Genomic DNA, 23,774 nt, shown 5'->3' on the forward strand with positions numbered 1-23,774 from the left:
GTAAGCTGGCTGACCAGTTGGCATCAAAGGATGTACGCCATGAGCCCATCCTCCACACAATTAGTCATTAATATTTGGCAGTCCTAAACTTTAACTTCAAATTTAACTAAGTCAACAGTGATCATCGTCATCGTTCTGAATTGTGAAATTATTGGATTTATATCCCCAAGGTTACAGCATGCTCCACAAAGTGTCAAAAACTGGGCTTGAAGGCGCGCTGCACACACAGCTAAGAGGATTGTGCATCTATAGTCCTGAAATTGAAGCAGCTTGAGTAGATCGTAATAAAGTTTATTCATAATAATGATAATAATAATACATTTATTTATAGGCATCTTTTAAAACCCTCAAAGGGCTTGAGGTATGGTTTGTGTGTCTCCTGCCAAAATGAAACCAGGAAGCTTTTGCATGTCAGGTAAAATGTCTTAACCACTATACCACAGAGCGAAACACTCGTTTCTTATCAGTGCAGCAAACAACCACTATATCTAAATGAAAAACTGAGTCATATCTTGAGTGTACCTTTAAGGTCCAGATTCTTGGCACCATTGATACTCTGACTAGTGGCTGTAGCATCTACTTTCAGCGTATGGGTGTTGCTGTTGTCTCGGGTAATAGCCACATTGTGCCACTGATTGTCATTTAGTGCCCTTTCACTTTTTCCCTTGATGAGGTTGGGCCCATTTCCAAGGTCAAAAACATAGTGTATGTACCTACAAGAGAAAAATCACTAGTTATATGGGTTTAAAAACAAAAACAAGTGTGAAATAGCAATACAAACATCTGCTATTTGCAAATTAGTAAAAATATAACAGAAAGATGAATTTTATCCTATAATGAAGGTTCGGCCATGATCAGGATATCAGACTTTTGACAAAAATGTGTTTGTTCGTTATTCTTATTGGAACACAATAAAATCAACCAACCATTAACAAAAGTTTAACAGGTATCCTCTAAAGGAAAGTTTACCCTTTAACTAGTTCCACAGCAATGAAATCATTGCCGTCTCCAGAGTTGAAGAGTATGAAGCCATCTGGTGAAGTGGTCTTGAACTGAAAGAAGAGGTGCATGGACGTGTAGGCCTGTAACGTGGCCAGGCTGAGATAGCTGCTCTTGGATTTGAAGGTGACAGGGTCAGCGATAATGGAGCGAATCCCAAAGCGGGCATTGAGCTCACAGTAATCAATGTCACCATTCTTGCATAAGTCAATGTATAGCATGCCGTTAAATCTGAGAAAAAGAAAAGAACATGTGGGCAAAAATAAGGAAACATTTTTAAAAATCTACAGAATATTCATCTTAGAAGTAGAAATACCTTAGGCTCTGGAGGTGACCAATAAAGCTGGATGGGATGCTAGAAACAAATCGGCGCTCTGTCATTATGCCTGTTTCGATGTTATGGAACTCCAGACGAGTGTGGTCACCCACCATTTGGCCTGGAGACGGGGAGGGTGGAGGGGAAGGGTTGAAAGAAAGACAAAAAACGAAAAGAAAAGAGAACACCGTCTGACACTAACACAAAAGGGCTGATTTAAGGAGAAAATTACATTACACAGTATTAGATGAATGCAAACTGACACTAATGGGTACATGTGTACTTGCTTTTTTGGAGCAGAATTACACACTGACTTTAGTGTTTATGGCGAGATGCTGTAGCATGGTGGAATAACACTGACAAAGACATACTAAGAATATTTCCAGTTGATGGAGGCAAGTACCTTCTGCTACATCATCGTCAACCGTTAGCTTGTAGGTTTTGCCACGACGCACCACACGCACTGTATGCCATTCATTATCATTGAGCTTTTGCCCAGCATACAGGGTCTCCGGTCCCTTGCCTGAGAACAATGGTCAGTCACAAAGTTAAGGACATCCTGAGAGCCTAAAACCAAACCTTTGCTTCCCACCAGTGACAATAGGAACATTTACAGGTCTTCCACAACCTGGTTAGTGGTTTAAAAATGAGGGAAAAATTGGATTGAAATTAGATCTGATGGGAAACAAAGGTTTGATATAGTCATTCATTTATTTACACAGGGTAAATGATATGAGCACAGATGTCAAACATCTGTGCTCATATCATTTACCTGACTGCTAAGCAGTAGAAATAATTGCTTTTACTCATCATAGAGTTAAAGAAATCTTCCTGTCATTCCTTCCATGTTCTGCACTGCTTTTTTATCTTCATTTCTTAATCTCCTGCTCCAATAACAAAATGCTATTAACATGACCAGTGTTATATGTTTGTGTTCAGCAAACATTAGGGCTTTATATCAGTGGTGCCCAAGCCCCGGGCCACGGACCGGAGTCGTTTGGTACCGGGCTGCCAGAGTCGAGGCTCAGGTGCGAAATTCATGCTTTTCAGGGTTTTTATCGTTTTTTAGCGTTTTCAGTGTTAACAGGGTTTTTTCCCGTGTGAATCAATTTTTTTTTTTTTTTTGGTAACAGTACTGGTTTTATTTTGTTGTATTTATACGCAAAACCTTAAAGGCCGGTCCGTGAAAATATTGTCGGGCATAAACCGATCCCTGGCACAAAAAAGGATGAGGACGGCTGCTTTATATTATTGGAAACCATTTCTTCAGCCACACCTGATCTCAGGGCAGGAGGAGAACTATTCTTTCCTTTTAGAAAAGTATGAAACTACTTCAGGTTAGAAAACAGTCATGAGATTTAAAAGAAATTAGCACTGATGTGGAAAACAGGTTGGTCATACAGTTTTATTCATTTATCTTTAAATTAATTTAAGCATTTTCTTCTTTACATTTACATCATTTACATCAGCGATGCCACACATGGAAATGCAGAGGAAAGTGGGGTAAGGGTCAATTGATGCACCACCTGTATTTTAGCAATCACAGGCAGATTTTATAAAAAGATGTGTTGCATCATAACAATCCAAAACTAAAATTAATATTTTGTGTGCATGTGAGACATGGTGGCATTTATGTCACCAGCATATGTCAAAGTCTGTAATTATAGAACTATTTGCAGTATTTTGTGGCAGTCGAGGCAGTGCACTGAAATGTAAAAAAGAAAATTAAAGAAAAGTTTAACTTAGTTTGAGTCTTCAGTCTTAATCTTTCACAACCGTAGACGAGAAACGTAATTATATTTTTCCATGGTTGCTGGACCAACCTATCCTTTGCTCAAGCAGCTCCAAGAATTTGGTGGACCTCATATATTTAATTGTTTATTTGAGTGACTGGAAGTGGATAGCTAACATCCCATCAATGTGTTTAATGCATGGTGCTACAACTTTTGGTATCGATCCAATACCAAGTAAATACACAAGTAATACAGATGCCAACACTGTGAACCTATAAAGACAGATTATGTAGGCAAGTTGGCGAGAAGTTGATGAGATTGATCATCATCAATTTTCAAGAAGCTGTCTGAAACGTGGGAAACAATTTTAAAAGTTTTTCTCATTTATAATTATTCATATCAAAAAGCTCAAAGGATAATGCATATTCTCAATAACGTGTAATATTATCAATATTAATATTAGTTTTTAATATGTACATTCTTTGAGTATTTAAATTAAAATCTAAATTGGGTTAAATCATTTTGATTACATCTTTAAGCTGATCGAATCTCCATTACCCCATTATGAGTAAAAGCAATCGTAGTGATCTTGGAAATGACTGTAAAACAGCAACAGACACACTATAAGTAGAAAGAGCTTAATGATTCATCACAGCTAGCCTGAAAAATGCTTAGAAAGTTCCCTAACATGACAAACTATCCTGCGAACTAGTTTCCTCTGAAAAACACGCTTTCTTCAATAAATAGTCAAATATTACATTTAATTAAAAGACTGTTTGATTTTTCAGTCTTTTGAATCTGGGTTTGTGTTAGGAGTGTAAAGTACACCCGTTGTCAGTCAGTACTCAGCTAGTTGTCATTAGCATGCATATTACTTATGGAAACACAAATTTCAGTTTAAAAAACTGTCTCGTTGTACAGAAAAAGTAATGGACTGAAAATGTCCACCTGATGAAACAACATGTGAATTTTTCCTTGGATTTATATTTCTCTATTAGTGTGCTTTGAAAAATAAGGAGTGATAGCTCCTAGTTCTACATGGGTTTTATCATAGCATTATTATGGATATTATCAATGTTTTAACAAACACTCAAATTCAAAATGATTCACAAAATTCAATTTTTATGGTTACATCGTTTAGCTTGTCAAGTTTTCCCCTGAAATAAGGCTTTAATATTTGGTGTTTATAAATTCCTCACATAAAATCAAAGGTAGTTCATGAGCACTCATGTGCTGGGCATGAACGCTTACACACCTAATTACTTTAGTCCCTTTAGTTTAAATCTGAGTGCTTTCAGTCGTGTTCCACTGAAGACAGAGGCTTGTATGATTTAGTCAAGTTCATCATTTTGGTGCTAACCAATAATGACAGATTAATAATAATCGTTTAATAATAACTTACCTTGTTCAGTGTCATTTACCTACATCAGTGTTAACTTCAGGCTATTACTGCACTCTTTAGAGAACAATATGTACTAACTTACAGCTAAAGCACAAGCTCTACACCAGCAATTTCTATTGGTTTGCTACCACAGAACATAACAGTTACTCATCCTTTTCATACATTCTTACCAAATTTCATATTTATCTTCATCTAATTTTAATTTCCATCTTGTGAGGTAACACCAAAAGGTTGTTCATCTACCGTACCAGTGTCTCCATTACTGAGGCAATATGGTGCCATAGCGCCAAACTGGACGACAAATGTCAGTAGTACTCTGCTAGTATTGGCTCTCAATTATTATTTCCCACTCTGTACCAAAGAAGGTGGCAAATATAGTGAAATATACTGTATTTACTGTATATTCACGTTTTTTCTCCTAAGGAAGGTAAGAGTAATTTAATCTCATAAAAGCTTCTTTAAATATTGGTTATGTAGAGTATAGAGGAAACAGAAGACTGATTTTATCTGTGATCCTCTGGCATATATAAAATGAGGAATTATGTCATCACCATTTATTTCACTGAGTCTGTTTCTACTGCTTTATGTTGCTCAAACTCACCCTTCAAATAAGAAGATGTTGGATTTTGAAAAATTACATTTCTTTCTTCTTTAAAAAACAAAAAACATCGATATCATTAACAAACAAAACAAAATGAAACTTGAGTGTTAACTTACTGGAGTTACAGTTTATCCTGATACAGTCTAGATGGGGAAGAATAAATGACAGATGAAATTGCATCCTTCAAGGTTACTGCTGCAGACATCCAAAAACAAAAAATCCACCCTTCCGGGGACGTACACATGCAGTAAGGCAGCCATTTCATCCCATTGGTCTATCTTTAGAATGATCTCTAAGTCAAACAATCATGTAATAAATATAACATGTCATTACTCAATACATTAATTTCTGCTCTTTTGTTAATCAACAGTGCTGTAATTAATAATTGTGCTATATTTACATAAAAATGGCCACTTGTAATACCAGCTACATGGGTTTTCCGACCCAACACTATTTGACTTTGCATTTAAATCAAAGCCTCCGCACCAGTGAAATTGCCTCAGTTACTTAATAAAAACAAACAATAATTATAAATGGATCTGATATTCAAACAGATTTTTTTTTAAATAAACGTTTGTAACTGAGAAAAAGCAAGTTCATTATCTGAACTAAGGCCAGAATAACTGCCGCACACTGCGACAGCGAGGGTTGGTCACCATGTGGCTGGTGGTTTCATGTGTCGTCAACCGCAACAGAAAAGTGGGAGCAAACAGCCACGATCCAGTCAGCACCAGCACCGTGCAGAAGCACAGGAACCCCAAGCATCAAAACTCCTGCTATACTGTTCCTGCATGTCGCTACGCTCCATCAAAGGGTCAGGCTACTAACATTAACACTTAGTACAAAACTACATGGATTAATATGGGATAGAAAGTCATATAAAGTACTGACCAATTGGCGCTTCATTTTTGAAATTAAAAACAAGAGTATGCCTCATAAAATTCATCTAAATGGTATACAACTTCCACCGTTAATCAAACAAGACAAACTGTATGTACGATATAGAACAGACAAAATGCAGTTTGTGACTCGTGTTTCTTTGCCATTTCTTCTTCTTGTCTTTTCTTTTTAACATTGGGGTTGCAGCTACCTGTAGGTTTTGCTGGGCTCTGTTCTCGGGCTGTTCGCCTGACGGGCCGCAGGCTTAAGGCCTTTGAAGGTGTGAATACCATCTTTTGACAAAGCATGATGGGAAATGGAGTTGATGGGAAAACAAGCAAAAGGAAGACGCTGAAAAACCACAAAATTTAATAACAAAAAGAAACTATCATGAGCAACAAAAAACAAAAAGACACCCAGAACAACAGCAGGGTGACAGAGAAATTACCTGATGTCAGACACAAAAATGAAGGTCGTAGAAAGAAAACTTGTTCCTTTTATATCCTATCCTGCTGAATGATGGATCAGTGGTTATTCTTACTACGGATTACATCTGAGAAAATCTCAGCACAGTCTGTTCTTTAAAAAAATAGATAAAATAAAAACAACAAAATGAAACCAGATATAGAACCTGTTTATGATGTGTATTCTACTTATTTTGCTTTTACTGTCTCAAAGGTTCTATAAACAAAAGTGAGTACACGTTTCTGGTTCAAAGGTTTCCAAACATATTTAATAGTGAAGTAAAATGTATGTATTTTTAAATGTTTCCAGTAATTGCTGTCTGGTGATTTATGCACACATTAACAGCCATGCAAAAGAGAACTGATTGCTGTTCTAAAGATGGTTGAAATCTTTGAGGGATCACTGTGATGAGTAACCAATGAAAAGACGAAAAAAAAGAGAATAGAAAAGGAGAAGTTACCGCTCGACGGTAAACCATCTCACAGTGAAGGTGGAGGTGTAGTGGCAGATGGCTGGGTGGGGCATACGATACCTAGATTGACCGTGAGTTTGACGCGACTCCCGTCCAACTCCAGCCGTAGCGTGTCGGCTGAGTCTCGGGAGGTAGTGGCCATGAGGAGACCATAAGCCCGCTGGGAGCGAAACCGCAAAGACACATCCTCAGCTTCAGTATGCATGATGGTCGGCATCACAACCTTCATATACATGCTGCCATCATAGGAGAGGATTGAAGCCTCTGGAAGAGAAAGTCAGGAACAGAAGTAAAATACATTTATGTGTTTTTTTTTCTCTTACTATTGTTCTCCCACAGAAAGGAAGTATGATAAGTCCTCGCCATCAAACTGGTCCTACAAGAGAAAGGCACTGGCTGGAAGGAGCATGCCTTTGTAGTACAGACAGATCCCAAAACCTTGCATATCCCCGGACTGCAAAGTATTACAATGCTCATCGGGCCAGGTGGATATTATCCACCTCTACCAGATTTAACCTCAACATTAGCTATCGACCAAGGTCCTGTAACATCAAACCTGATGTGCTGTCCCAGAAAGTCTGGTCCCCTTTCACTGGACTGCATCATTGGTTCCCTGAGTTGGGAGATTGAGTCCCTGCTCTGGGATGCTCAGCTGGATAAGCCTGACACCAGAAATGGGCCACCCAGCTGTCTCCACATCCCTTTAAGGTTTATCCCCAGGTAACACACTGAGCCCATCTGGTAACACTGTCATCTTAACCATCATCAATCGCTTCTCCAAAGCTGTCCATTTTGTTGCTCTCCCCAAGCTTCCTTTAGCTCTAGAAATTGCCTCGCTGCTTACTGACCACATCCTCTGGCTTCATGGAATCCCCTTCGACATTGTTTTGGATTGTGCGCCTCAATTCACCACTCGTGTTTGGAGTGAGTGGTGCACAACTTTGGGAGCACAGGTTAGTCCCTCTCCTGGCTTTAACAGGAATTTGAGCTGCACAGGGGAACCAGACAGGGATGTCACCTGACTCCTATGCTTTTCACTCTGTATATTGAACCACTGGCCCAAATGATCAGGCAAAGTGACTTGATTACAGGAAAAAGAAATGACCAATCAGATAAATACCATAAGCCTATTTTCAGATGATGTTATGATTTATCTGTCAAACCCAACAAACTCCTTTACTCGGTTGGTCCAAGTATTAGATATATTTAGCGAGTACTCTGGCTGTAAGATAAATATTCAGAAAACCCACATTTTCATGTTCAACCGCTTACCAGATCAGGAACTTTAATATAAAGTAAATTGGGGAGCTAAATAACTTAAATATTTGGGTGTAGCTATAAACGAAAACCAGACAAAACTATATCAAACCAACTATGACTATAATGATGGTAACTTTGACATTGACAGATGGTTTTCCTACCAATTCAGATTAAATGATAGAATAAGGGTGATAAAGATGAATATACTGCCACAATTACTAAACCTATTTTCATCAGTGCCAATAGAAGCACCAAAAATTAAATTACAAAAATGGGATGAACTCATCTCCAAATTGGTATTCATTCAGCTCTTGTTAACATATTTGAATATACAATTTCCACGGTCATTTCAGATCCTATACTTGGGTCATCTTAAAGGAAATGTGCATCCAAAGGACGAATACCTGTTTAAGATTCTCCTGGTAGCGGCAAAGAAAACTAATTAAGAAACTATGAAACTATGAAACACAGAGCTATAGAGAATAGGTAACTGTGGTTGAGGAGATCCTGGTTATTGACACATTCACATACAGACTGGAAATAAAATAAAAATACTTTCTAAAAGACTGAATCAAATGGTTGGCATGCAAAGTGAAGGAAGGCCATAGGTAATTAAAATTATATATACATTACTGATGAGTGAGAGAGAGCTGCCTAATGTAGTGGGGGGGATTCAGTGTTGACCAGCCGCTTGAAGATTTGTACCAGACAGATAGAGACCACCAGTATACACCAGCTGTACTCCACCGAATCGTCCAAGGCATATTCTCAGTGGCAGGGGACCAATATGAGAACAATCCCACCAAGGCTGGAGACGGAACAATACTGGAAGACCATATGGGACAAATGCAACCCATGACAACCATGCTTGTGGAGCTAAGAGCACACAAGGTCCAGCAACTATCACATTGGTAGACATGTCCAGAGCTGGACTGCACCAGGCCCTGACATGATTCACACCTACTGGCTAAAGAAGCTAATTCCACTCCATGAGCATCTAGCAGCACAAATAAACCAGTTCCTAATGGACGAGACACACCTGAAATGGCTAACCAAAGGCTAACCAAAGGCTAACCGAAGGCTAACTGAAGGCTAACCGATGCATCCCCAGAAGGGAATGGTCCCATTGACCTATCGGCCAGTAACCTGCCTCAGTACCATATGGAAGCTCCTATCAGGCATCATCGAGGCTAAGACGAACAGGCACATGGTTCAATTCATTCATTCATTCAAGACACTAGAGGGGCAAAACACAGCTACTGGCAGATATACTGGTGACTCAAAACTGTGAGACCAGACTGACCAACCTGTGCACCACCTGGATTGATACAAAAAAGTTCTAGGAATACCAGTAACTTTACAAGAAATGAGGAATTTGATGGGGATGTGTTGACAAGCCAGCTCCAAACCAATAACACAAGTCACCATCAACTGCAGGACGCAAAAGGAGATACTCTGTCCCCACTGCTGTCTTGCACAGGCCTGAACTCCCTCAGTGAGATCATTAACAAGACTGGATATGGATACCAATTATGGAATGGAGCAATAGTTGGCCACCTCCTCTTCATGGATGATATCAAGCTGTAGGCCACAGTTGTTTATCAAAGTCCAGTGTTGTACTTTATGGTTTGCCTCTACGTATAGATAACAGATATATCCTTTTTACAAAAATCAACTGAAATATCTAACATTTTGTGTACATGCATTCCCTTTGATTGCTTTATTAGTAATATTACTGAATATTTGTAGTAATTTGTCACTGCACAGTCAGATTACATTTAACTTCAGAGTCAAAGTGTTTGAAACAACCAAATAGAAAAACTGTAAAGCTAAAAAAAAAGAATTTAAATTGCCTAGTTTCACACAACTCTAAACCTAATCTAAATGGGCCACCAGTGATATCATTCTTTATTTCTCTACCTAAAGAAAAATCCATTTCATTGAGCTCACTTTACACTCTTGCTTTCTGTAGTCAAACCTCTCTTTCCTAAACCCTCTAAGGCTGATTGCCATTTTCTTGCATTCTCATTGCATCAATCAGATTACGGTGATTATTTGTCCTGTCACAGTAGCTTAATTTGATAAATGATCTGATAATATGCTGAAGCATTTCATGTCCTCTAAATGCCCTTTGTTCAGTTTATCTGCGTGACTGGGATGCTGTAGTTCTATCACATGGCCACAAGGTGGAGACACAGTCCATCTATCTGTTGGAAAGTCCTGTAGGTAAATTAGGGTGGGTGTGGCTCACTGAGAAACAAATGTGTAAATTAAAATATGGATAATGATTGGATAAAGCTAAGCTGAGGAAAAGTAAAGCTTGAGTAGGTAAAAGGCATGTGCGTCCACACTGATGGAGTCTGAATAAATCTGCATATCACTTACTAAGATCTGATAAAATCAATTACTTTCTCATCTCCAATAGTCTCATGCACCACCTTACTTTTTGCAGATAGGTCAGGGTAACCAAGTGAAATAACAGCTACATTCCCCCATATGCTTATTTTATGTTTGTGTTAGAATGTTGAGTCTCTAAAGCCTAAAACATTTCCTGTGTTGTTCCACATAAAGTTCAATTTAAGTTTATTTCTATGGCACCAAATCAGAACAAAAGTTGCCTCAAGGCGCTTTAAAGTGTACAGTAAAGCCCTACAATAATACAAAGAAAACAGAGAAAATCCCAACAATCACATGACCCCCTATGAGCAAGCACAGTGGCGTGAGTGGGAAGAAAAAATATGCATAATAAAGGAGTGATAGACATACTAGTGCAGACCCAGAAGAAGAACTGAAATCATCCTCTTTTCCTTTTTCTTTTTGACACTGGACTCTAGATGAGTTGCTTTACATTATTCACAGTTTTAAAAATGTCTTGCCGAGCACACCCACAAGTTCATCAATTATGTAAAATGAGTTGTTTTAACTCGTGCCTTCTCTGAAGCCAGTTTTCTTCTGATATGCTAGCCCACATTTATACATTTTATTGCCGGAAGTATTTGCTCGTCAACCTTCACGTGAACTTGAGTGACATCCTTATTAATTCATAGGGTTACATATGAGGTCAACCAACCCTATGCAGATATAACAGCTTGAACTCTTCTGGGAAGGCTTTCCACAAGGTTTAGGAGTGTGTTTATAGGTTCCTCTTTCAGAAGCACATTTGTAAGGTCAGACAATGATGCTGGATTAATTCCAGCATCATATTTTTTGTTCCTAGGTTTTGTCCTATATTCTGAGTTTCTGTGTTCTTTATCCAGTTCTTATTATCTGAGTTCTTATTATGATTTCTTTCTTGGTCCTTGTGTAGTTTCTAGTATTTCCTAGTTTAGTAATTCATGTTTCTAGTTCTTAGACTCTTTTCTTAGGTGGTTCCCTTTTTGGCCTTGTTCTTGTTCTTAGCACTGTTTATATAGTGTCCTTTCAAGCTCCCCTGTATATAGTTCTTTATTTCTCCATGTTTGTGTGTTTTACTCTCCATCTGTGTTTATGAGTTATGTTCAGTTTTGCATCCTTTCCCTTTTCACGTAATGAAACAGTGTCCACTGGCCTACAAGTAGCTCTTCTGCGTTGTGTTTCCCCGATGTATAAATCATGGCAATCCTCCTGGCACTTAACAGCATACACTACAAAACTCTGTTTGTGTCGGGGCAACCAATTTTTGGCGCAGTGTGTTTTGGGGTTTAAAAGCCAAAGAGATGCAGTGTTTATAGAAAATGTGTCTCAACTGTTACTCCTGACACGTACGGGATCACTACAGGTTTTCTCTTGGGCAGCGGTTGTCCTTCTCTCCTGGATCGGCTGGAGCTTTCTTTAGGAGCCTTCCCAGCTTTGACAAAAGTCCAGCTGAGATAACCACATTTACTCAGGGCCTTCTTGATGTTCTTCTGCCTCCCTGGCTGCTGTGTCTGTGGGGATGGTGTTCACTCTGTGTTGTAGCATCCTGATGACTCCCAGTTTGTGCTCCAGTGGATGATGAGAGTCAAACCTTAAATACTGATCTGTATGTGTAGGTTTACGGTACACGCCAGCTTTAGATGTCCCCCATTACTGATGGAAATCTCACAGTCTAAGAAGGCTAACCTGCCACTTTTCATATCCTCCCTTTGATGTCTTGGTCCACCAAGTTAATGTGATCAGTGAAATTTGGTACGTCCTGAGATTTGATTTTCACCCAGGTGTCATCCTGATACCTGGATAGGGTAGCAAAGCCCTCTTTTCCACTTCTTCCATGTACAAATTGGCCACAATGGATGAAACTGGGGAGCCCATGGCACACCCATGTTTCTGCCTGTAGTACTGACCCTTATATGTGAAATAGGTGGAAGGTTTTTGGGATGTTCCTTTCGAAAGGAGCCAGTTGAGGTGGTTCCGCTGAGCGCCTCCTGGGTGAGGTGTTCCGGGCATGTCCCACCAGGAGGAGGCCCCGGGGCAGACCCAGGACACACTGGAGAGATTATATCTCTCGGCTGGCCTGGGAACGCCTTGGTGTTCACCTGGATAAGCTGGAGGAGAAGGCTGGGGAGAGGGAGGTCTGGGCCTCTCTGCTTGGGCTGCTGCCCCTGCGACCCGGCCCCGGATAAAGTGGAAAAAAATGGGATGTGGTGTTCAGAGTAACCTACCTACTGGCTGATGATTGAAGCCAGACACTGTGAGATGTTATAGGTAACAGAGTTGATCATTCAGACTTATGATCATTTGAATGGTACTCATGACCAGTCATCAATGGCCATTGCGTGACAATTTGAAGATTAATGATCAAGGATCTGACCTCACAGCCACAGTTCATTCAGTGGGCTGGTTCAGTCATTGTGCAAAGGTGTGTTTATAAGAGTGGGGAAACCTGCAGTCAGCTGAGACTGAAGAAGTCACTTGGATGAGTAACGAAACGTTTCTCCCACTGAAAACGTCCAGATAAACAGACTTTTTGCGATGTTCCTGTATACTTTGCCTGCTGCTTGTTGATGGCCTTCCGTGTATGCCCTGCTTGCTAGGATCTTGCTGTTATATGCTGGACTGTCTCAGACGCATTGTTGTACAGCCTGCACCTGGGTCTTGGATGGTGTGGTAGACCTTAGCCTTTGTGGCTCTTGTGCTTAGAGCTTGTTCCGGTGCTGCCATGATAAGTGGCTCTGTGCTATCTTTTAGTCCAGCATTGTACAGCAACTGGTAGGATTTCTCTATATTAGCCGCTTCTATCTGCCGTTGGTTCATCCTGTGCAGGGACCCGTCCTTCTATAATGGTTCCTCTTCTTTCTCAGGTTTTTGCTGCCTGAGATATTCACTAAGCACACTATCAGTTGCTGCCAGCTTGATGATTTACTCATGGATCTTTGCTGTTTCATCTTGGATAGTGGTTCTGACACTCACTCGTCCTCTGCCTCCTTCCCTACATTTGACATACAGTTTCAGGATTTGGGTTGAATCCCTCTATACAGGGTAAGGCACTTTCTTGTCTTTATGTCAGTGGCTTCTCTCTCCTCCTTTGGCTAGCTTATTACCCCACCAGGGTAACTGATGACAGACAGGGCGTAGGTGTTGATTGCCTGGATGTTGTTCTTCCAATTCAGCTGACTCCTAAGAACCTGCCTTATTCTCTGCTAGTATTTGGTGGTTGCAACTTTCTAGTGGCCTCATGATTTCCATTTGCAATTTGCGATTCCAAGGCAATTGTAGCTGTCCTCAGTGTCTGCAATATTGGCTCCATGTACCACAGTCCTCTCAGTTCTGATTATCTTCTCTTTGTTAATATCAGAGTACACTTCTCTAGTCAGAATGACATTTTGATGTAATTGTAATCGTATCATTACATACAGCAGTGGGGAGAGAGGGATGCCAGTGCAGATTGTCCGTGTGTGGGATGTGATGCTCCTCAGCCTTGCCTGCTTCTTCCTGTCCATCAGGAACCTGGTGATCCACTGATAGGTGGAGCCGGGCACAGTACGTTGTGTGAGCTTCTGGTGGAGGATGTCTGGGATTATGGTGTTGAAGGCCAAGCTGAAGTCCACGAGTATCCTTGTGTATGTCCCAGATTGATAAATTGATGCTGGAGGCAGTGCAATTCGATATTGGCTGCATCCTTGGATGGTCTGTAGGCCCAGAATGCAAATTGCAGGGGGTTCTGCGGGGGTCTGCAATGTTCTACAAGTAGCTTAACACCAGTCTTTCACTTTATGACCACAGACGTCAGGGTGACAGGTCTGTAGTCATTTAATCCTGTGATGGCGGACTTTTTTGGGAGCAGGATGATGGTGCATTTGAAGCAGGAGGGCACTTCAAACAGCTCCAGCCTTTCAGACAGGAAGGGGACATACTGTCAGATCCCAGAGCTTTCCTGGTCTTCTGTCTTTGGAAGAGCTTGCACACATCTTCCTCACAAATCTTTAGTGTAGGCATGGGGTCAGAGGAGAAGGAGGTGAAGGCTGCAGGTATTTTTGCCTAAGAGTGAGGTGCAGTGGCGTGACCAGCGGGGGTGGCCTGGACCAGACTGGCCACCCCAGGTGCCACCCCGAAGCTAAAACAATAAAATTCAATCAAATATCAAATGTACGATTTTGTTTTCACGGTGAAGCTCAGATATCCAAGTGTAAGTGAATGCAGCATCGGCTTCTGCGCTATGAGCATCACGTTAGCAAAGGTAGGAGAGCCAAGCACGAAAGAGGCAGAAAACAATTTTTCTGCGAAAGAAAATGAGGAGAGAATAAATGTCCCGGTAAGTAATATTAAGTTTGTTGAGTTTAGTAAACTTTAAATTAGAATACCAAGGAAAAAATAACACTTAAAGAATTATTGCAACCGTCGAATATTTCCGACAGTAGGCTGCTGGGGGGAACTAGCATAAGAGTTATGAGTTATAAGATATAATCCAAGTCGTAACATTGCTGTATGGAGCTGCAGATTTGGTTGCAGGTTAACATAGCTGGACTGGCCATCGGGCATACCGGGCATTTGCCCGGTGGGCTGATGACTTTTTTATTTATTTTTTTGTAACGGCATGAACAATGAGAGGTGGTGGATTGGCCAGATGCTGGCAGATGTGTAAAATGTAAAAATAACTCGGTTGTTTGGTGGTGTCTATGGCGGAGCTTCCACAGAGGCCAGCAGGTGGATGAGGGAAAGGGGAGGCAGGAGGAGAGCCCCGAGGCAGCCACCAGTCCGAGTGTCAGGTGAACTGAACTTCAGGTAAGAAGTCATGACCTGCAGTCTATCTGGGTCAGATATAAACCAAGTTTAGGTGGAGTTTATTTTCGTTATGCTGACTTTTTACCCTCAGTTGCAATAACTCGTACTGCGTTCTAGCCAGCTTGATGGAGTTTATATACAGCTGGGTGGGTGCTATGATGTTACTGATAGTGAACTTTATTTTATTCATAAGGTTAGTTAGTAGAGTTGCCAACAGCTCCTTAAAAATGGAATGATCCCTCATTCAGAGAAAATATTACACGTTTCTTATTGAGCTGAGAAGAGACGCAGTTTGTCCCGGACTTTCGCTATAATGAAAAAAAGACACAAAGCTGGATTTATTCTGTCGTTACGCTGCACAGCTGCCTCTTCTTCTCTCATTCTCTCCCCATCCCTCTCCTGTTGCTACTTCAATCATGAAACTGATCAATGATCAGCTGATCAGCTTTTCTCTCTTGTTTGTTTGTCGCCCACTTTCATTCAAATATTAGTCTTTTCAGTTGTTTCTCCACTTTTTTCCTGTTTCAAAATCAAACACCAGTTTGTGAGAAGATTATCTTCTTTTTTTATTAGGCAGAGAAAGTTTTGCATTGGCTAATTTGTCAATTGTTTGTTAAAGATGTTCGTATTTTAATATTCAAAAATGTTTTTGCCCAAAACGTAGGTGCACTATATGTCAGTAAAATTACTATGAAAATATTGATGTCCTTGACTGCTGAGTAAACACTGACAAAGCACTGATTGTATCTCTTGTACTTTATCAACGCAGTATCTAAAAACTTTGCACCGTAGTGGTTAAAATCTCATTCTAATAAGAGTTAAAAGCGCATTCGGTTTATGGGGTTATTGAATTATGGTTAACGGTTGGTAGATTTTTTTTTAACATTATCTGCCAATTACATCTGCCGCCCTTCTGTGTCCCTACCTGACCCCCCAACAAAAAATTTCAAGACATGCCACTGGTGAGGTGAGGGCAAGCAGATGGGAGGTGTGAATGGTTGTCTTTCAAATCTGCAGTAAAAAGTGCTTAGGTCATCACTCAGGGTCATTTGTTGAAAAGCAGTTTTTTAGCTCTTCGCTGTAGCTCCTTTTTCCTACCCTGATCTTCTTGCTCTGTTTGTTTCTGGCCTGCTTGTACGGGGCCCAGTCCTCGCTGCTCGCTGCTGTAGGCCTTCTCCTTAGTTTCATTTTACTTTCTAGTTCTTAGGTTCTTGTTCGTTTTGGTTTGTTTCCTTTTGTGGGTCCCTGTTAGTCTGACATATCTATGATGTATGTTAAGTTCTGTCTCCCAGTCGTGTCTCTCCCTCTGTCACTTAGTGTGTGTCTCATGTTTCCTGTTTAAGTTTGTTTTAGGCTTTTAGGCTTTTGTTTCCGTTGTATGTTTCTTTCACAGCAATAAAGCTGCCTCTTTGAGTTTATCCTGTTGTGTTTTGACTCCTGTGTTTGGGTTCTTATCCTGTCTGCCACACAGCACCCCGATGACACTAGGAATACCACTAATGGTTTTAAATGTCTTTTATGTACAGACGATGGGGACTCACTGAGACTTCAATGCTGCAGAAAGTTTTCTGTACACTTTCCAAGATCTCTGCCCTTCTCAGATGTTTACACACAATTCCTTGGGCTTCATGGCTTGGTTTGTTGCAACTATGCAGCTATGGGGCCTTATAGACAGGTGTGAAATTTTCATAACCATGTCCATTCAACTGAATTTTCCACAGATGGACTCCAATCGAGTTTTAAAAACATGTGACAGATGATCAGTGATCAGGATGAACCTGAGTTCAACTTTGAGTTTTGTGGCAAAGGTGGCAAGCTTTGGGAGAGCCATGCCCAACTTATGTTAAAGATGTCACAGTACCATATCACCCCAATAGAGTAGGTTGCTCTCAGACTTCTGGCTAACTGGTGGTTCCTGTGAGATTTAAAAGTAAAATGGGATGCAGAGCTTTAAGCTTTGAGGCCCCTCTTCTATAGAACCAGCTTCTAGTTTGTATTTGTGAGACAGACACCCTCTTTACTTTCAACATTAGGCTTAATACTTCCGTTTTTGATGAAGCATATAAAATGATCTTTTGATTTGGTGTTATATAAATAAAACGAGCTGAAGAGCTGAAAAACTTTGTGTATGTTATATTTGAGTGGCCCTTGAAAATATCTAGAAAAGTATTTAATATATGAAGCTAAAATTTCACAGCAATCATCATTTGAATCATAACTCAGTGCATATACACTCCACACTGATGTCCTGCAAGCACTTCTATAACTAAAGATATAATCAGAACACTGTTCACTGATATGCTAAAAATCAGTTCAAGCTAGCAGTTTGGCTAGGGATGTGGAAATTAGTTTTCATCTCCAATTAGTCTTTATTAACCTGTCTGAACACCATGATGGAAACTGGTCAGAAGGGCAATAGTTTTAATATTGTCTGAATAAAAGTTGAATATTGTTAATTGATTTTTCTGTCACAAGAATTTTGACAGTCTGTCACACACAAAAAGAAGCAAGACAGGAGATAAGGAGAAGGGGAAAGCCCCAAGTTAGTTGAACACCCTGCATCAAATGGTAACTAATTCGGTTTAAATAATTAAACATACAGTAATTATGGATATTAAAGGTTCCTCTTGGAATTCAGTGAGCATGTTGTTCTTTTATGCTAGGCTCAAAGCTACTAAATGCAGGAATCCTGCTAATGCTGCAAATATCTTTGGGCTATATTCAGTTTAGATGTAACAAAGTTCATCTGACTGTTGTCCTCTTTACGGGTAAAATCAACAACATTTTTGTTGATGGTATATCAATAAGGCTAATTCTGCTGGAAATATTAAAATAAATCTCTCTTGTTTGCTCTTTCTGGTTTTATGTGATCTACTCTACACTGACTGTCAGTTTATTTTCTCATCTATTTAATATAAGATACTAAAACATGTGTCATACAGTACAGATGAGACAAAAGATGGAAATACTCAAGTCAAACTCAGCTGGACTCAGTCCTGCTTATGTTGTTGAAAGTGAAGCTATGCCTTGGTTCAGGTCCAGCCTAGTAAGACATCTATTAACGTAACTGATTTATCAAATGGAATGGTGTGAATCTACCAATCTACCAGCTTGCAAATCTTGCAATCAGAACTTCCTTTATAGCTGTCACAACGATTGTCCTGCTCCAGCTAGCTCCATCTGTTCAGATCGCAGTGTTACAGATAGTATGAGTATGTAAGGCTTTTGGAAGAGGACCGACCGTGTGCACATCTACACATCCACACTTACCTCTCTCACAGGTGCGTGACCAGTAGCCAGTACCAGTGCAGTCACAGATGAATCGATTCCAGCCTTCTTTGCAGACTCCTCGGTTCTTGCATGGGTAGCTCTCGCACTGCTTGCCAGGTTGTTTATTGCATGATGGTTTAATGCCAGCCCCATTTTGTGCCTCAGCAATCTGACGGATGTCCTTGCTTCGACCATCAATGAAAAGGTCACGAATACAGCCCACATAGCCATAGTTGAGCATTGCTGTCCAGAGCTCCGTGGGCAGGATGAGGTTGGTGCGGTCAGTTGGAAGCCCCCCCAAATACATGTCACCCTCCAGGTCCAGAATCTCACTCTCACCACTGGCTGTGAACGGAGTCCTTCTGCTGTTTACAGAGATGGTGCCTGAAGAGAAATTTGCAAATTTCATCATAGTGCTCCTACTCTTTGATCTTATGAGATGTGCCACCAATTTTTATTGATTTTGCCTTTCATTATAAAGGTTCCCTCACTGACATACTACTGGAGTAACAAATTCTTTCCGATTCTGATATTTGAATTTTACATTACTTCAAAAAAGATTTTTTGTATTTGTAGTCCAGTAGACTGTATACCCCATACATCTAGCCTCACTGACCTGAGCGTCCATCCCTCTGGATGTCGACATGATACCAGACCCCATCATTCACCTTTGTCTGGGTGGCCTTAACCTTGATAGTCCCAGAGCCCATATCCAGCAGCAGGTACAGGCTGCCATCCAACAGCTCCACAGCAAAGAAATCCACCTGAGCAAGAGAAAAAGAAGCTCCTTATCTGAAAAAATTAAGACAGTTACTTTTTTCTTTGGGTGCTTCATTTTCATTTTCCTAAAATCTAAAATCTGTGTGTCAAATAATCTGACAAATACACAAAACACTCAGTTTTGGTACACTCAGGTAAGCATGGATAAAACATGAAGCAACTTCCCAAGTTTGACCTATAATTAAACCATAATTCAGTTTGTGATACCAAGAAGCAACGTTACGTAAATCAGATTTCCTACAGTAGTTTTTCTTTCTTACCCTGTTGCAGTCAGTACAATGTGGCATCACTGTTTAGTTTGGTCAGTACATTTTAAACCACACTCTACCACACCCAGGTTATGTTTAGTGACAGGTGAAATTAACTTAAAACTTCCAAGCAGAAAATTGAAGCTAAGATTAATCATGGAGTTACACAATGTTCCACGCTAAGGCCAATTCTGTGTCCTGTCATCCTGTCCTTAAAAACGCCTTGAAAGGCCTTCAGTTGATCCAAAATGATGCAGCAAGAGTCCTGATATATTGACATCTTCCTTCGGAAACAAAGCATCCCTCTTGACTTGTCTAAAGTATCCTGAAAATTTAGTTGGGTATTTGGTATACCTAGTGCAAATGTTTGAACCCAACTTATCTAAACCACTTGGAGCATCTATCAGCGCACACATTGTAGTCTCAAAGTTGGTTATACTGGAGCATGAGATATTATGCCTCTAAGTATGAGTATATTCTGAGTTTATGTCAAAAAAGTGATACCAAACGCTTCTGTAGACGCTCATATTTGAAACTAGTATGTAATTGCTAAACGCTAAATCTTTTTTCACTTATTTCTCTTGGTTATACCAGCTGTAATTTCAGTTACTAGCGTCAGTCTATACTGTGTAAGATGAGAAATGTATTATGTTCGAAATATATGTTATAATATACTTTTTTGTTATGTTTGTAGTCTTACAGCGCCTTCATTAGGGAGACAAATAAACCCTGCAATGACAACTGGAAACTTTTGCCTCTCCTTTTGAAGAACTCTTTATCTATCTGTCAAACTGGGCATCGACGTACAGGAAGGGCAGAATAGTAAAACGCTTCATTCTCATGAATCGTAGTGAGTTCTGTAAAAGAAAAGATGGACGAAACACTGGAAATGTCCAGTTCTTTATGCTCCAGCCAGCTTACATCATCATCTACTGCTGTCGACAGAGCATGAGCAAAAGCATAAAGCAGCTGCAGCAGCATTAGCTGAGGCTCAAGCTTGGGAAGCGTCTGCGCTGAGCATCCAACTGCGCTGCCACACCTTTGCCAGTCTTCTGTGCTTTGAGCCCAAAGAAAGAGTCTTGCAACTGGAGTTACGGAGGACAGCCAGCAAATAATGATCAATTTCACCATTCTCAGTCCAAGGTATGGACACCCACACCTGTAAGTGGTAGTCATTCAATTCAATTCAAAATGTATTTGTATAGCACATTTAAAAACAACAGAGTTAACCAAAGTGCTTCACAATCATTTAAGAACAAGAGACTGGATGTAACGTCACAAGAAGAGCTAGATCTGCTTTCCAGAGTGTGGTAGTGAAAGACGCCACAGCACTAAACCCCAATCCTCATCCTCAAAAAGCAGAGAGCCATGGGCTAGTGAAGGGCATGTCGGGGAGGAAAGAGAGTCAAGTGTGGCTGATGTTTCACCAAAATGCACAGAAATATGAGGAGACTCGATCAGTTCAAGTTCATGGTCCTTAACCCGACTGCTGTATCCTGCTGTACAACCAGAGAAAGGAGTCGAGATGTCTGCTGTTCTAGATGAACAAAGCAACCGCTCCTTGGCAAAACCATACTTTTTTGACATTTTCAACACTGAAGGACAGCTTGAACCGTGTTCACTGAAAACATCCTCAGGTGCTGTGGAGATAGCAGGGAGGCGAGCCCATCTATTTCATTTTATAGTCCTTTGATGGTACCACTCAGCTTCCCCTGCCTACTCTTACTGAGTGTGACATGATACCTGACAAAATCCCAGAAATTGATTCAGAGGCCAATTTCCTCCTTCTCATTGGCAGAGACATTCTGCATGCATACAAAGTCAGAGAACAGCATAATTGTGTCCATAATGAGCCACATCATCAGCGACTCAACCTTGGTTGGGTGATCGTGGGAGAAGTGTGTCTGGGAGAGGTGCACAAGGCAGCCAACACTAGTGTATGCAAAACCAACATTCTACCAAATGGATGAGCTTCACTCTTGAGTGCATGTCCAAACAATATGCAAGTCAAAGGTTTTCACACCTCAAACCTAAGTCTTCAAAGCTCTGCACAACACCTGGAAAGTAAGAGAAGCGATCTTGGCAGTCAGGTCTCCAAAAGTTGATTCTGTTCATCTGGACGTAGCGTTTTCAGTGGGAGAAACGTTTCATCACTCATCCAGGTGACTTCTTCAGTCTCAGCTGACTGCAGGTTTCCCCAAATCTTATAAACAGTACATTTGCATAATGACTGAAACCAGCCCACTGAAGGAACAATGGGCTGGGAGGTCACTTCCATCATCATGATTATACAAATTCTCATGACCATTGATCAACAACCACTGATCAAAGATCAATGGCCATGAGTCCCAATCACAGAGAGTTGGGGAATGGCTGCAATCACAGCAGTGTAAGTTGGTGACAGATGTACCCTTAGGCCCCCTCCTCGATTCAGAGATGGTCTTTCCCTTTTCACGTAAATGGCCTCCTTGACTCCGCCCTCAAACCAGCGTTCCTCCCTGTCCAGGATGTTACATCCTCATCATTGAAAGAGTGTCCACTGGCCTGTAGGTGTGAATAGACTGCAGAGTCCTGGCCTGACGAGGTGGCTCTTCTGTGTTGTGCCATCCTCTTAGCCAGAGGTTGTTTGGTTTCCCCGATGTATGAATCCTGGCAATCCTCCTGGCACTTAACAACTATGTTACTCTGTTTGTGTCGGGGGACCCGATCCTTGGGGTGGACCAGTTTTTGGCGCAGTGTGTTTTGGGGTTTAAAAGCCACAGAGACCTGGTGTTTAGAAAAAAATGCTTCTCAACTGCTCCGATACTATGAAAATATTGTTGGGCATAAACCGGTCCGTGGCGCAAAAAAGGTTGGGGACCGCTGTTATAGGTGACCAAGTTGATCATACAGACAATTGGTCTTAAAGGTGCACCCTGATTATGTATCTTCAGTAAACCATACAGACTTGGTGTAAACTCCCCTGGGTACAGCCTGTGGTATGAGGTCCGGTCAATAGCCTTGTCTTGTTCTAACCACTTCAGACAGTCTATCACCCACTTCCCGTAACCACTTCCTGGGTCTCGTTTCAGGGGCTCATAAGTATTTCTGTCACTGAGCAGTGACAAAATCTTCTCATGACAGTTTTTCTGGTTTAGCAATACTGTGCACCGACCCTTGTCTGCCGGAAGGATGATAATGTTGTTGTCATCACTAAGTGATGTGAGTGCCTTCCTCTCCTCCATGGTGATGTTGGATGCTGGGGGCTTTGCATTGCTGGAGACAGGCCAAAACTTTCGTCCGTAGTTGCTCTGCTTCCATGTCTGCAATATTGTTGTTTCAAATTGCTGTTTCTGTGGCTGTGATTAGCTCCACTAGCGGGATTTGTCTTGGCGTGACAGCAAAATTCAACCCTTTAGCAAGGATGTTTTTCTCTGTTTGGGTGAGCTGTCTGTCAGACAAATTCTTGTCCACTTGTCCACATCCTCGGTGTCACATCCTTCTCTTTTCTGGCCACTGAGGACACTCTCCGTATTTTGCTGTGGTTTCCGACATACAACAAGTAGGTCAAACTTACTTTGTTGCCTGGTCTTAGACTTTTTGTGCTGTGCTAGATGAGCCTTCTCAGTGATGTCAAACACCTTTTTAAGAGTACTCTCATCTAATCGTAAGTCTCTGTTGGATCAGCTCCTCTTGAGATTTTAGCACGTTGATGGTAAAATTTGTTTGCCTCACCCATCCATTAAGCCGCTGGTGCTGTGACCTTCTGGAGGATTTTTGTTGCCTGGAAGCCTTTAACTGAAGAGCTCATTTGCAGACTACAAGAAGGTGAGGAAAGGAAATATTTGTGTTCAATTCAAGTCCCAAACATGAAGGATTTTCTCTAGATGATATACTCCTGAGTAGGGATGGGTACCGGTGTCCGGTGCCATGATGGCACCGGTTCTGACATAAACGGTAGTAACCAGACCGAAAAGCAGCGCACATTTCGGTGCTTTATTTCGGTGCTTTTTTTTCCTGAGCTGTGATACACTTCTAGCCAATCATTTTACGTTTCCGAGAATAGTAGGCGGGTCCAGGTACGTACGTTCTTTTAGAGCAGAGCTACAGATTAAAAATGTCCAAGGCGAAGCGGTCAAAAGTCTGGCTGTACTTCACAGCAAAATATGCAAACTCAGCAGCAACAAGTGC

At 40.9% G+C, this 23,774-nt stretch overlaps 1 protein-coding gene across 1 annotated transcript in view; it reads right to left on the reverse strand.

Annotated features, from left to right (window-relative positions):
- nrxn3a (neurexin 3a) overlaps positions 1 to 23,774 on the reverse strand; it is a 220,619-nt gene that overhangs the window by 69,795 nt on the left and 127,050 nt on the right. The window contains 8 exon segments of the mRNA XM_014408191.3: positions 523 to 713; positions 970 to 1,230; positions 1,316 to 1,436; positions 1,719 to 1,838; positions 5,168 to 5,194; positions 6,928 to 7,131; positions 18,577 to 18,960; positions 19,193 to 19,340. Of these exon segments, the coding sequence (XP_014263677.2) occupies positions 523 to 713; positions 970 to 1,230; positions 1,316 to 1,436; positions 1,719 to 1,838; positions 5,168 to 5,194; positions 6,928 to 7,131; positions 18,577 to 18,960; positions 19,193 to 19,340 (1,456 nt within the window).

The sequence above is a fragment of the Maylandia zebra genome, linkage group LG19, assembly GCF_041146795.1.
Source record: "Maylandia zebra isolate NMK-2024a linkage group LG19, Mzebra_GT3a, whole genome shotgun sequence".
Lineage (NCBI taxonomy): Eukaryota > Metazoa > Chordata > Actinopteri > Cichliformes > Cichlidae > Maylandia > Maylandia zebra.